Source organism: Perissodus microlepis, chromosome 8 (assembly GCF_051167445.1).
Source record: "Perissodus microlepis isolate ML-2025 ecotype Zambia chromosome 8, ASM5116744v1, whole genome shotgun sequence".
In the NCBI taxonomy this organism is placed as follows: domain Eukaryota; kingdom Metazoa; phylum Chordata; class Actinopteri; order Cichliformes; family Cichlidae; genus Perissodus; species Perissodus microlepis.
In genome coordinates, this window is record NC_140468.1 from 23,670,378 (window position 1) to 23,685,101 (window position 14,724).

General features: G+C 43.0%; 2 protein-coding genes across 2 annotated transcripts in view; one reads left to right on the plus strand and one right to left on the minus strand.

The window, feature by feature from the left end:
* The first annotated feature begins 126 nt into the window (after positions 1–126).
* Positions 127–3,791, plus strand: sox8a (SRY-box transcription factor 8a). Its single transcript, XM_084938316.1, has 3 exons — positions 127–888; positions 1,645–1,898; positions 1,992–3,791. Exons 1-3 carry the CDS (start codon positions 479–481, stop codon positions 2,765–2,767), a joined length of 1,440 nt encoding a protein of 479 aa, XP_084794442.1. The 5' UTR covers positions 127–478; the 3' UTR covers positions 2,768–3,791.
* Positions 3,792–5,753: 1,962 nt separating this feature from the next.
* Positions 5,754–14,724, minus strand: part of LOC146382045 (arf-GAP with dual PH domain-containing protein 1) — a 35,356-nt gene continuing 26,385 nt past the window's right edge. Inside the window, exons 5-11 of the mRNA XM_084938317.1 lie at positions 13,758–13,870; positions 13,503–13,649; positions 9,216–9,299; positions 8,920–8,982; positions 7,267–7,338; positions 6,959–7,187; positions 5,754–6,766 (exon numbers count right to left, since the gene is read on the minus strand). Of these exons, the coding sequence (XP_084794443.1) occupies positions 6,738–6,766; positions 6,959–7,187; positions 7,267–7,338; positions 8,920–8,982; positions 9,216–9,299; positions 13,503–13,649; positions 13,758–13,870 (737 nt within the window). The 3' untranslated portion in view covers positions 5,754–6,737. The remainder of the gene's footprint in view (positions 6,767–6,958; positions 7,188–7,266; positions 7,339–8,919; positions 8,983–9,215; positions 9,300–13,502; positions 13,650–13,757; positions 13,871–14,724) is intronic.

Here is a 14,724-nt window from a genome sequence, read left to right on the forward strand (position 1 = left end):
AATCACAGTGATTTGGTCATTAATATGTGTTCAGAATGATTCATCTCATAAATCATGACATACTGCTCTCCCCTAGTTAAGCTGGCTTTAAAAGATAAAAGAATCAGAGTCAGTATTAGTATCAGTACTGGCCTTGGATTTACTTGGATACCAAAGTGTGCAGTATCACAGCACTAGACTAACTACTCAGGGGCTCTGAAGAAACTCAAGCTTTGCACAAGCCAATAGGACAAGAGGGGTGGAGTGACATGAGCTCTAAAGTGTTACAAAGAGTAGAATGTAACCGTCCCTCGTCAAACTTTGCCTGGTCCTGGAGAAGGATGTGAGACGGAATGGAAAAATTCAACAGACCAAATCCGGGATTTTGGTTATTTACGCGGGGTTACACTCTTTCTACAAAGTCGCGCGCCTTTACGCAACTAGAGAGCTCTTTGGGATTTTGGAGGGTGGGGGTCAGTAGATCTTTGCAGCACCAAACATGACTGAGGAGAACAAGCCATTGTCACAGCAGGCATGCAGTCCAGCGGGAACCGACGGGTCTGCGTCCCAGCACGGATCGGATTCAGATTCTCCGGCCTCTCCGGTAAGGCCCGAAGCGCAGGAGGCAGCGCGCCCGCCCGGGATTACGCCCAAACTGGAGAGCTGCTCGGAAGACGAGCGGTTCCCCACCTGCATTCGCGACGCTGTGTCGCAGGTGCTAAAAGGTTACGACTGGTCCCTGGTGCCTGTGCCCAGTCTGGGGGAGAGGGGGCTGAAGAGTAAACCTCACGTGAAACGGCCTATGAACGCGTTCATGGTTTGGGCGCAGGCAGCGCGGAGGAAGCTGGCGGACCAGTATCCACATCTGCACAACGCTGAGCTCAGCAAGACGCTGGGCAAGCTGTGGCGGTGAGTACACCTGAGTTTCATCTGATGAACACCTGCACAGTACTGAAACACTGCGCTGTGACTGAACATGACTGATCTGTAGGTCTGGAGTTACAGACTCTGGACTCCTCCATGCATTTGCATTTTTGTAGAATTCAATAGATTTTTTAAAATTACTACGTTACTGTGTGTTTCCCCCCTTTTTTTTCATTACCACGATTATGTGATGTAAATCTAATATCATGACAGGCCTGTTTTATTCACTGAAACAAACAAAAAGAAGAAAGAATTCCAGTAAAATGAGAGAAAACCTGCAGATTGTGCATAAACAAAGCTATTATGGCGGGAATATCATTTTGTGGTTGTGGTAATACACACTGAGGAACCACTTCATTGTGGCTTTATCTGTACAGTACAAACAAACAAAAAAACAACTGCTAGTTCATTGGTCATGTCTCAGTAACTGTAGATTTTTTAAGAAAAGGAAATATTCATATTCTTTATTTAAGTAAAATAAAGAAGTCCTGCGTTAATGCACTTATGTAAGTAAGTATGTAAGTGGGTATTTCTGTGACGGAGTATTCATATAAAGTAGAATAAAATGGAAAATACACAAAACTGTAACATGTATAGAGTTATTATGTGATTACTTATGTGAATAACTGTAGTTATTGACATCACTGATGAAAGAAGCAAGGAGTCTGTCTGTTTTTCTTTGCTTCCTGCTGTGTTTGAAACACCAGCGGTTGTTCTCTGACTTGTCCCTGTCCTCCTCAGACTTCTCTCTGAAACAGAGAAACGTCCCTTTGTTGAGGAGGCCGAGAGGCTGAGGCTGCAGCACAAAAAAGACTACCCAGACTATAAGTACCAGCCTCGGAGACGCAAGAGCAATAAACCGGACCAGGGCGACTGCAGACCTGCGCTGGTCCAACAGCAGCAGCAGAAGCAGGGCTTGTATAAAATGGACCCGGGTGTGGCCAGGCTGGCTGGCACAGTGGAAGTGGAGCAGCATTACCATTCAGACAGAACAGGTGATGACACTGTGATACTCGTTTCTTTTCTTTTCCCTTTTTTTAGTTAAATGTGAAAAAGCTGATTAAGGTTCACTTGATTTTGCGTTCCAGGTCAGTCTCACGGGCCTCCAACACCTCCCACCACCCCTAAAACAGACCTGCATATGGGACCCAAACACGAGAGCCGTCAGTCTGTGGACACAATGAGCTCCAGCGCTGCTCCTCCTCCCAACCGTCAGAACATTGACTTCAGTAACGTAGACATCTCTGAGCTCAGCACTGACGTCATCGGCACCATCGACGCCTTCGACGTTCACGAGCTCGACCAGTACCTGCCTCCAAACAGCCACGGTGCCACTGTCCTAACCCCGCCAGACACCAGCAACCCCTCCGGTACTTTCATCCCACCCAGCACCGACTGTCACACTCCCAACATCCAAAATTGGACGTCCAAAATGTCTGGTGGGACTTCCGCTGGAATGCCGCTAACCTCTTCCAATTGTGAGACCGACGGGCTGCACAAGGATGGCGGCCAAAAACCTCAGATTAAAACTGAGCGGATGAGCCCGGGTCACTACAACTCCTCAAGTCCTCCACCACCATCACACCAACCTGAGTATACATCCCTGGGTTCGGGCGTCTGTCCTTCCTCCACCCCTACCGCCTCCTCGTCTGCCAACCAGTCAGACTACACCAACCTTCAAAATTCCAGCTTCTACAGCGCTTTCTCTGGTTACCCCGCCAGCCTGTATCAGTACCCATACTTTCATTCCTCCCGCAGGTCTTACACCACCCCACTGATCAACAGCCTGGCCTTGGCACCACCTACTCATAGTCCTCCCTCTGGCTGGGAGCAGCCCATCTATACGACCCTCACCAGGCCTTGAAGAAGACAAAAATATATAGCCATATAGACTGACTTCTAACAGACCAAAATTTTTGAACATTGATGATCATAACTCACATAGTGTGTCATATATTGCTGCATTTGTTGATTTTCAGGCAAAAAACTTTAGCGTTTTTGTCCACTTTGAGTACAAACACCTGCAGAGTGACATTTAAACCCGCCCTGGACACCAAAATGTTCCACTGAAATGCCACACTAATGAAATCTCAGCATGAAAGTAGCACCTATTTCAGACAGGGCGTTTTATAACACTTTTCCACACTAAAACTTAAATAGTTTCCTAATTTTTATACACTTTTATTAAAGTCACTTGGAAAGTGACGCGTTTCCAAAGGGCTTCTTATTCCTTCACCAGTAAGAATGTGATTTACATCGACATGACCAGGAGATTGTAACTTTTCTTAATTAGATTAAAAACAGGAGACCTGCAAGCCTTAAAGGCCCACGCCTGCTTAACTGTTTGGTATAGCATGTGTTGTATTTCGTGGTTATGTATGACAGTTGGACAAAATAAAAGATGTTTTGCCGAATTTGTAGTTTACGTAAAAGGAATTTGTACCTGTGAGCAGGAGTTTTGAAGCCCCTCGTGGTCCTATCAGTTGTTCTCTGCAGACCCGGTCCCTCCTGCTGCTTCATTTCTACTGTGACAGCTGCTCCTGCTGAGTTTCCTGTGAGGAGATTAGTTAATTTCACAGTCCAAGCTGCGGCTGTCCTGTCCGTCAGCCACAAGGTTTGATAGGCGGGACAGCTGCGTGAGGTTTTCACAGAGGCACTGCACAAGAAACACACAAATTATTAAAGAAGAAAGAAATGTGGGTAAAAACAAGTCCTACACCCAATGGCTGTGTAGACATGCTATATTGACAATAAAAAATAACCAAAAATGAAGCTGAGGTTGTGCTTATTACGTCCATGTAAGGACTGCAGTGCTGTGAAGCCGCAGGTTCACCGAGAATGAATGTTTGCCACATGTTCCAGCCACTCAGTGACCGTGGTATCTTTAGGACAAACACACCCGTTTTTAAACACTTCCTGTGTGGGTCCGAGCCGGCTGCTGCAGCTCAGTGGCTCCCTGTCTCAGCAGTTTACCGTGACAACCCAGGTGCCAACGACAACAAGGGCGCCAGACAGAAGAGACATTGATTTATTCACATGTGCGTACGGCCCTGGAGCCAACGTGCGGATGTTTGTGGAAGAGTGGCGAGATCATCAGGTGACATTTGCACCAACAGACCTTCAGTTAAGTCTTTGTTCTGTGGTGAGTGTGCAACTTCACACATGCCAAGCTCCATTTGCTGCTGACCAGTGAGCCCCATCTACTGTAAAACGAACTGAGCTTCTAACATGTCACTTGAAAATTCAGGCTGTTTATTTGAGTTTAAAGGAGGGAACTGAACATCTATCATTTCATTCAGTGATCCCTGTGGTGAGTATATGTCTTAAGTAGGTCCACATGATGGGAATTATGACATTTTGCTTTCTCACTAAGAGAGACATGAGCATATTCACACCACCCTTGGCTCTGGGTATAGTGTTGCATTCGATGGCAACTGTGAAGCTGGAATTTCTGAAGTTCTCCAAGAAAAAAAAAGAGTGGAAAAAAACAACACCAGAAATTGACTTTCCTACTCAATAACTTTCAAGGTTATTTTTTTAAGACTTCTCACCCCCTGCTTCTACCTCTTTGTATCATTTTTTTCAAATTGGGAGCTCAAAAACTAGGCTAACTCTCAAATAGCGTTTGAGCTTCTAATGATTTTAATTAAATATGTCATCAATTAAAAATGTCACTCAAGCTTTTACCAATCGAATAATCAGATTTGATTTTGTAGTCATGTGATCAGTAACCGTATGATATTAAGTGTTCCACTGTTTCAGATGTGTAACAGTCTGGGGTCAAGTAAATGAAGTCCAAGTCACACACCAGCCTAGAGAACAGTCGACGACCATCTCGCAACTATGAGAAAATTGTTGTGCTCCCTGACCGGTTGGCAAGTGGTTGCTGGAGGTTGGTGGTAGTTGCTCTGAAATCGATTCCTATATATTCAGACATATCAGTGCAACCACTGGTTGCTAGGAAAAAAATGTGCATTTCCCGCCTGGTTGCTGATTATTTTGGTTGCTAACAGATTGCCACAGTTAGCACGGAAATACACAGGAGCTAGTGAAACTCTAAAAAGTGTGTCATAAGCCAGAAACAAAGACCGTCTGGCTTTAAAGTAAATGTTACTTTGAATGCTCTCTGGTTAGCATTGTGTTTGCAGACAAGTAAGGGTCTTCCATGCAAACTATGGGCAACTGTGACTAATAACCAAAGCAGAAAGTTTTCACTGAATGACAGCCAGCAACCTTCTGCAACCATTTTCCAACCAGTCAGAGAATATATGATTACATTATTATATTTTACCTGTGACACCAGAGACACATAAGGATGTGTCGATTACAATATAAAACTACCTCTCACTCTGACAGTGGTTAACACTGCTGCCTCAGAGCAAGAAGGTCCAGTAGCTGTTCACGATGTGGACTTTGTATGTTTTGTCTGTAAGTTAAGAGAATGGATCTCTAACTCTCTTTCAATAATTTCCCATCAGTGTAGTATCCCTCTGGACTAAAGTGTCAGTCTATTTTTTTTTGCCATCTGTTTGTACAAACTGCTTCAGTTTACATTAATGTCCCCCACATGCTCGCACATGATTCACATCGCCCTGTGAGCAGTGGCGGGGTGATAAAAGAGCTCCACCTAGTGGAAGAATTGGGGAGCACTGGCAGCCATGCTCAAAAAGACAGTACTTTCAACAGGCGTATTTGTGTATTGTTGTCAGCCATGGTTTAGTTTAGACTTTTGTGCACCAATCAGGATTCAAGGTTACTTGAAAGCAACAGCAGATGGATCAGTGTGTGGAAAACTGTTGAAAGACAACAGAGAAGAGGGAACACGGAGGACAATCCAAAACACCGGCAGCTCATTTCAGGATCATTTGTATTGATTTTATAATGAAACAAACTATCACTGTGATTTAAGGATCAACACAACCATGTGTCTTTAAAACAAGATGCAAAGATGAAACGAAACGTCTGTAGAAGTGTCATATAAATTACAATCCTGTCACATTACAATCCTGGAAAGCAGCGATAACCATCTACGATGACTCAGTATGTTCAACAGTACAAATAAATAAGAGAACATCTGTCAGATTGAGGTTTGAAAGGTAACCCTGCCTGGATGCAGATATGCCACCTCGTGCTGCTGAAACAGCAGAGGTGCTCACTGAGAGATTGTTGTGTGTATGTTTGTGTGTTTCGTATGCATATTTGTTGTTAACAGCACTTTGCAGATTTCAGGTTTACCAGGGTTTTAGTGCGGGAGGTTCAACCTCACAGTGTCCTCAATGAAAAACGTCGCACGCACACAGAATAAGCCACTGTCATCAAAACTGTACATTCAATAAATTAACAATGCATTGTCTTTGTTAAGCAACCAGTGAAATGACTCTAGATTACATAATTACATTAGATTACAGACAGAATGAACCATTCACAAGACAAAAAATTCTGGGTGGGAAGGGGGAGGAGGAGCTTGTTGCAAGGGGAAGGGTCCACATGGCTGAGGAGAGGAGAGGAAAGGGTTTCTGATGTGATAATGTACAACACAAGGTTGGTAAGCACAAGAGTGATGACATCATCTACCCTTTGGCCTTGGATCACCCCATGAGGGGCCTCGAGTCCCGTTAGAGTTTTAGGCTTCCTACACGAGACAGACTGGAGTCCTGCCGGTGTTTCCTTTCCTTTCTTCGTGTTTTCCCATCTCGGCCCATCCCTAAAACCCCTCGTGACCCATAAGACCCACCCCGCCTCTTCTAGCCATGGTCAGTGGTCGCACGCTGGGGCCGTCTCTGATCTGAATGAGACCGGGCTGGTCCAGTTGAGCGCTTGGTTTCCAGCAGATTTCAAGGCTTGTGTTTGAAATGGGCCTCCACTGCAGGGACACAGAGAAAACGATTTTCAGTAACAGGAAATTCATTTATTTTCGTGTTTCGCTTATAGTCCATATATTATGGTAGGATTTTAAAGCTTTACACATGCCCTTTCCCCCACAACAAAACATGCAGGGTGTGCCTCAGTGTTTAAAAATAAACCATTTTAGGACTCTAATGTTTTACTCAATGACCTGCGTACTCCTGTGGCCTCATTGGTCGATTTATGACCCTCTGGAAAGCGGCTATCCAGTCCTGTTGCTCGGCCTCGGTCTCACAGGCAAAGAGGAACTTCCTGTCTGGTGTGACGATGGTGATGCCGTGGTTCCAGTGGTAGCCCTGTGTGGACGGAGGCAAGCCAGCCAGGACAGTGTAGCTGTTCTCCTTGCTCCCGATGAACACCTCCCCGCGGGCGTAGGCATCCTGAGGGACAGAAAGACAAACTAAGCAAGCCACAAATGAACCAAATCAAAAGGTTGGGTCGATGCAGGGCTCTTCTTACCAGAGGGTCTTTGAAATACATGAGCCGCCTGTCATCCATCGTAAACCACCTCTTCTTGAAGCCCTCAGTGTGCTAACGCAGAGTAAGACATTTGTTGAAAGGAGGGAGACAAATGCACATTTTGTCACTTATCATAAGACATGAAGATGAAGTTTTGTTGTAACTTGCAATACTCACTCCTCCCTAAACTCAAAGAAACTGCTTCAAATACAGGTAAAGAAAAAAAATCATAATTTTACCACTAGGGTGAAAAAAGCTCCAAAATTTCAGAATTTCTTCTTTAGTTTTTAGCTTTTATAATACATACTGTATATAAAAGATCACATAGCCACTGTGACTCGAACTATTAGGCTGTCAAGTACCGTTTTGTGGAATCACTTGTCAAGATGTCATCAACAATTGTTGGCTCTTACTGAGAAACTGAAAAATGCTGCAGCGTCAATCACAAAGTAGCCACGCCCTAAATCATATTCTGCTTCGTCGTTTGTTTCACTTTAACAAAGTTACCATCATGCTATATTAAACCAAACTAGTATCTGAGGCTATTTGAGAAAATAAATTAAGCGAGCAGATGACTCCTACACAGCCATACTTCTTCTTGCAACCTATAGACTGTATACAAAGGATGGATGGAGCTTCCTGGTCTGAAAAAGTGAAAGCCATTCTTTCTAATGGTCAACAGGAAGTGACTACAAAAAACTGGGTCTACACAGCTTTGGCAACAAGGGATAAGAACACCAAAGACAATTAATACCTTGTTTGTTTCAATAAAAGAAATACTGGAGAGAAACTTAATCTAACAATAGCAGGTGTAGTCAGTAGGGTGAGTGGCATGAGAGAGTGCACTAGCGTGTTTTTGGAGCAACCTAAATCCAAATGGGAGAACCGAGCAATAAAGCTCCAAGTCTTTTTGGATACAACATGAAGCTTATTTTGTAAACAATGTTCCCGGTTTGATTTTTGGGTGACTCGATTTTATAATTGACAAGTAGCTAGCCTATGAGTGTACACTGTCCCTAAGTTTCTTAGCCTCATGCACCCTTCACTTCACAGGTTTTAATGAAAGTCAAAATTCCAGCTTCACCCGACAACATTAATAAGTAATTTTTTAATATTTATGATATATGCTATGACCAGAGGAGTCGCCCCCTGCTGGCCATTAGAAAGAATGCATTTGAACTCCCTTTCATTTTCAGACTGACAAATTACGCCCATCTTTTATATACAGTTAATGAAATCTGCATTTGTTCCATCACTTTCACTACTGCATTTTCAAACTTACATATTTTCTTAAATAATTAATTACAATTTACCACACAGCTAACCTTAGCTTTAGGCATTACTCAGACTTAATTAGGTCAGTCTGGTTTATGGTTGTAATGGTTCACAGAATGAGAAAGAAGAACAATAACTGTAATCGCTAATGTTTACTTTTTTATTGCAGAATTCTCAACAGATTTACTCCCTTGAGCCTCCATAACCTTAAAAATAATTCCAGCAGAAGAAACCAGGAGGCTAAAAGATTAGGAACCAATGCACTACTCTGAACCTGGAGACACTTTGGCCATATTTAGGTCACCTGAACACTGAAACTCAGGTGTAACTGATACTATCATCCTTAGTTCACTATAGAGGGATGACTACAGCACCAACCTTTGGACCCGTTTTCTCCATAAAGCCTTCCTTCATAAAGCTTCGGGTCAGTTTGGGCACCAGCTGGAGCAGCAAATAGACAAAAGAGAATCATGTAAAGAAAAAGGAAAATGCATGCATGAAATATTAAAAACTGCCCTTATTTCAGCATGGACATGTGCAGTGGGATCACAGGCGTCAAGACTGCCATGCAGTAGAAAAGCATCATGAACAGACACCTCTGAGAATGCTGTTTATTTTTTTAAACTATAAACTCAGTAACAGCGATGCGCATGCTTAAATCACACCATCCTCACCTCTTCGTCACTCGCTCCCGGGAATGCAACCTGCAGGTAGTGGAACCTGGCAGCTCTGATAGCATTGAACCAGTCGACCATCTCCTGCAAAGGACAAAAAGCTCTCTCAGTGGTACCATGCCCTGCCACACTTCATATCTTATTCATTCTAATCCGTCATTTCTGTTCTGAGTAAATAAAACAGATTTTGGATGAAGGTATCTGTCACACACAGCAGAATGAATTCCAAGGCGTGCGTTGCTACGTGGAAGCTGCAGCACTGTCAATAAATCCGCTACAAAACGTGAGAGTGACAGGGATGCTGAATGAACCCAGTGAACCCTTCCTGTGACAGCAGGCAAGAACTCTAATGCACCAGCAGAGGGAGCAGTGCACCCTCTGTCATTCTTACTCCACCAAATGGCTTTAAAACCTCTCCGTTTCTTCTCTTTCATCTGTTCAGCTTTGATTATGTCTCCCTCTAATTCTTTTTCAGCCCCAAATCCCAGTAATGTAGCAGCAACGTGAGGCTCAGCAGTGTAAAACTCTCAGGAACACACACCGTCAGTTTAAAGGTTAAAGTGCAGAATTGTATTCAGGGAGGAAGTGTAATGATGGACAGCTTATCTTACACATAGCAGGGCTATAAGATGTCAGATATGGTTGTTTGTGTTGTTCAGTAAGCTAATGCTGTTTGTTTGTATCTTTCAGCGTGTAGCTTGATCACTGGGCAACCATAGCTTAAGATACCATATTTACTGCAGTGTCTAAGAGCTCTATCACTATCTTACACATTCACAGCCACTTTATTAGGTATACTTGTTCAGCTGCTCATTATTGTATCAACGGTTCAGGCTGGTGATGGTCCTGTAATAGCACACTTTAGGCCCTTTAGTACCAGCTGAGCATCATTTAAATGCCACAGTCCATTTGAGAATTTCTGCTAACCACGTCCATCCCTTGACCTCAGTGTTGCCATCTTCTGATGGCTGCTTTCACGTTAAAAAGCTCAAATCATCTCAAACTGGTTCTTTGAACGTGACACTGAGTTCACTGGACTCTAATGGTCTCCACAGTCACCAGATCTAAAGCAAGCACCTTTGGGATGTGGTGGAGCAGGAGAGTTACATCACGGATGTGCAGCCGACAAATCTGCGTGCAAACGCTGTGTGATGCTGTCATGTTAGCATGAAACAAAATCACTGAGGAATGTTTGCAGGACTAGATGAATCTACCCCATTAGGAATTAAGGCAAAAGTCCTTCTAATTTGTGCTTAATAAAGTGGCCGGTGAAGGCCTACTGTTGGTCATACAAACAAAAACATTTAAAATGCTCTAACCACTGGATAACTGTATATAGAGGAAGAAGGAGTCACAGAATATGCTCAGTGCCGATATTTTACAGTTTTTCCAAATGATATCTATGTGACCAGCAGCAGTGGCAGATCAGGGTGTGGGTGTTGGGCGGAGGGGCGGGTTAGTGTGTGCAGACATTATCATCCATCCATTTACTTTTATGAGAAGAAAAGTGCCTGTCAGGAGCTTTATTGGACTGATCCGTTACCTCTGGGAGCGGAAGGGCTACAACACCTGTGAACACACCCTGCACCTTAATAACAATGAACTGGCCTAACCTAAGAGAGCCTGCAAACATTACTCACTATTTACATGTCCTTAACATTTACTCAGAGTCAGATTTAAATGTTCTGACCCTCAATCAAGCAACAGGTGTGGCTGCATTTTGGGAAGTTGACACTCGACGCTTTTGTCTAAGAACATGGCTTTGATTTTGTATTACAGCTGGCATATTTCATCACCTTTGGTATAACAACTGGCTAATCCAGCACTAGCTTCAGCGTTGGTGTCTGTAGCAGCTATAGCCAGACCAACCAGACAAAACATGATTTCACAACTAGAATGATTCATTACTCCCCAGGACTCGAGGCCTCTTCATGTTTTTCTCTCACTAGGTCTGAAATCCCATAAATATGTGCAGGTGCTTACTGTTGTCATCATTTCAGTATCAAATAATATTAAAATAACAGTTAAAAGTTAAGATTTAATTTGATGTAAATGCTTGTGTTTTAATTAAGGTTAATAAGCCTAGCAGGTGGAGCGCACTCAGTGCATTCTGACTGATTTAATTCATTTCGTGATAACAGGCAAAACTGTAGCGATCACAGCTATTTTCATCTTAATATAACATCCTGGTTTTTGAACAACTGGCTGCTTCCAGGACTGTGCACAAGTCTAGATTTGCCCCTAATTTCTTTATATTTTGCTTCCAAGGAGGTAAACATAATTTTTTTATTTTTTTATTTATGTTTTCAGCGCAATATTTTGTTGTTGTTGTTGTTAAGCCACTTAACACTGACTTATGAATCATGCAAGCATAAAAAGCAAAGCTCAAGGAAATGCACGAGTGTTCTTTCGACACAGAACAGACAGCTTAGCAAAGAACTAATTGTATTTTTAGACACTTTGTTTCCAGCAGCCTGTCACTAAAGTGCAGAATTTGTTAAAAAATCTGAAAAATGCCAAAGATAACACAATGGGACAAATATAAAATAGTATAATTAAACCAAGATGATGATTCTCAAAGAGCAATTAGCTGAAAACTCATCATGGTGTGGCTTTAAGAAAAATGGACAAAAGAAGAAGTGGCAAACCTAAAACACTATGTTCAGAAGATGACCAGTCTATGAACGTTGTGTCCTGGTTTTGCTCATTGGGCTATACAGGTGACCCACATACTGCCTTTACCTTACCATATAAAACACCTTAAGGTGCCTGCTGTTGTGATCTGGAGCTATATAAATAAAGGTCCAGAGAATTCTCATTCCCAACGCGTAACATGCTGACGATTTATCACGGCCCGAGGCGTCTCATAAGGACGCGGAAGGGTACATTTCGCCTTACTATGAGATGCTCCGGATTGTCAATTGAATCCAATAGAATGCTGTTCGCGGCGGGAACACACGCTTAGAGCAGAGGCTCCAGCCGTCCATTCCAGTCCGAGCCCTAACCCTAACCTTAACCCTATCAGATAGTGTTTTCCAAAGTGATTCATGATCAGAACGTAAAACAAAGGTACATGTACAAATTCATTCATCACCCCTGTTCGCCAGGAACTTCACTGGCTCCGTGTGAAATTCCAGATAGTGTACAAACTTCTTCTGGTCACCTTCAAGGTCCTTCATAACCTCGCTCCTCCCTACCTCTCTTCTGCCCGCTCACTTTGATCCTCTTCTTCTGTTCAGCTTGCTGTGCCTTCTTTCCGCCTCACCGTCATGGTAAGCAGAGCCTTCAGCTGCTCTGCTCCCAGGCTGTGGAACTCTCTACCCCAGGTACAGTGGAACGCCGACTTACGAATACCCCGTTAAACGAAAAATTCAAGTTACGAAGGCACTGAACGGCAATATTTCTGCCCGTGTTACGGCAAAATGTTATGAAATCTGCTGGCTCTGATTGGCTGAGCCCAGAATGCCTACAATGCCCACAATGCCTTCCGAATCATGTGACAACCCCCTTGGCTTTCGTACTTGCGCTTCGCTGTTCCACTTAAACGACGTATTGTTGTTGCCGTTAGCAATTAGCCTATAGCCTATCCTTCACTCAAAAAGGCGCGATGGGTGCTTCGACTTACGAAAGACCCTCGGGAACGAATTAATTTCGTAAGTCGGGGTTCCACTGTATAAGAAACCTTGATTCTCCCCTCCATTTTAAATTCCTACTCAAAACCCATCTATTCAAATCTGCATATTCACTGTGAACCTGTTGTTTGTGTATGTTATCTTGTGCTCTTGTTTTCTTATTTTTCTTCTGTCATTGTTCTATTATGTGTTTTATTCTATTGTTAAGTGTCCTTGGATGTCTTGGCACTTTCAAATAAAATGTATTATTATTATTATTACTATTATTATTTCAAACGGCTCCAAACGTGAGCCTCCGAACGCGAAACACACCAACGATTTGTCACATTGAGTTGGTATGTTACGTGTTGGGATGAGAACATGTTGTACAATTCACTTTATTTAAACTGAATTAATGTTGATGCAGAAGCCTGGTTTAAATTTGCCCCAAGGCCTTCTCCTTCTGGTCAGTATTGTGCTTTGTTCATAATCTAAGGCATAGTGTCCTCAAATTAAAGTCTGCACTCTGCCATCAGAGTCATCTTTTGAGGCCACAGATCTCCTCTGTGCTATTTTTAAAGCTCCGCACGTGAGAAGCAGAAGCCCGTCATTTTAGTGTACATAGTAATTTGGAGTTACTTGTGCAGAAATGTGTGTAATACATGCGCGTGCGTACCTTGGCGTCGCTGTGGTAAACAAAGATGTTCCTTGTGCTGTTGTCTTTCAGGTAGGTGATCTGCAGTCCGCAGGGGTTGCCAATCTTGGCAGGCTGGAAGGTGGCATTGAGGGTTTCTATTTTCATTATTGCCTTGGGATCTCTGGCCTTGACAGGAGCAGGGGTAAACAATGAATTGTAAAAGTCTCATATTCCTCAGTATGGCTGCTGTGCACCAAAGAGAAATTCTGCTATTGGCTGTATCGTGTTTCTTACATCCTGCTTGTTGAAGTATTTCAGCGCTCCCTCCCTCTCTGACAGGACAAACTTTCTGCTGAGAAACTGACCGTTGTCTCTTCCTCGTTTCCATAGAAACCCCTCTCGGTACCCTGGGTAGAAAGAAAAAAAGAAATAAATGTGTGTGTGTGTGGTAGGGGAGCTGGTACCATAAAGCCTTTATAGGAGACAGGAGATCAAACAGAGGAGACGTTTACAACAGTGATGGGGCGATATTATAACTGGTTGGTGTCAGATGATACTTCAGTTAAGCTGAAATTAAAGATCGTTTGAAATCTCATTTATGCAGACAGCGAGGAAAAGGAGACGGCGTGCAAGAGTGAGAAAACACAGCAGAGCGGGAAGAAACAAACAGGGGAGGGGGTAAAAAAGCAGCGTGAGTCAGCGCAGACGGTTTTTATTGTTTCTGTACATAGAACATGCTTTCCCATGTTAATGACATGCCGCACTATTTGTAGCCCTGTTATGTTTTCTTCTTCTCCTTTGGTCTATTTCAGTAAACCCCTCTGACTCACGCTGCCTCTTCTTCTTGCTTTTATATTCTATTTCTGTCGAGCTCTGAAGTGTTTTTTTGTCTGGATCTATTTTTGCGAGTTAAAATTATAGGAAGCGTAACCGGGTAGTCCTCCAAAGAAGCGACTAATTTACATTCAAGATGAAACTGAAATCCCTACACTGGGGAGGACAAATAAGGAGAGGGGGTTACGCTAAATAAAGTTTAGAAATTTCAATGAAATTCGAATTTGTCAAAAATTTCCCAAGTGCTTTTATAAAAGAGCAAGGGATTTTCAGCATAGCATTTCCAAATATAGTAGTTTACTTTAAAACTGAGACAGCATCATGCCGAAAACAAAAGCAATCAGTTTAGACTTAGAAGAAGAACTGTTGATGGTCACAAAGCAGAAGATGAACATACAAAATGATTAGAGTGTTTCAAAGTGTTTCA

Coding starts and splice junctions, on each gene's coding strand:
- sox8a (XM_084938316.1), top strand. CDS start 479: ATGACTGAGGAGAACAAGCCATTGTCACAGCAGGCATGCAGTCCAGCG. Junction 889..1,644: donor ACGCTGGGCAAGCTGTGGCG/GTGAGTACACCT, acceptor TGTCCTCCTCAG/ACTTCTCTCTGAAACAGAGA. Junction 1,899..1,991: donor TTACCATTCAGACAGAACAG/GTGATGACACTG, acceptor TTTGCGTTCCAG/GTCAGTCTCACGGGCCTCCA.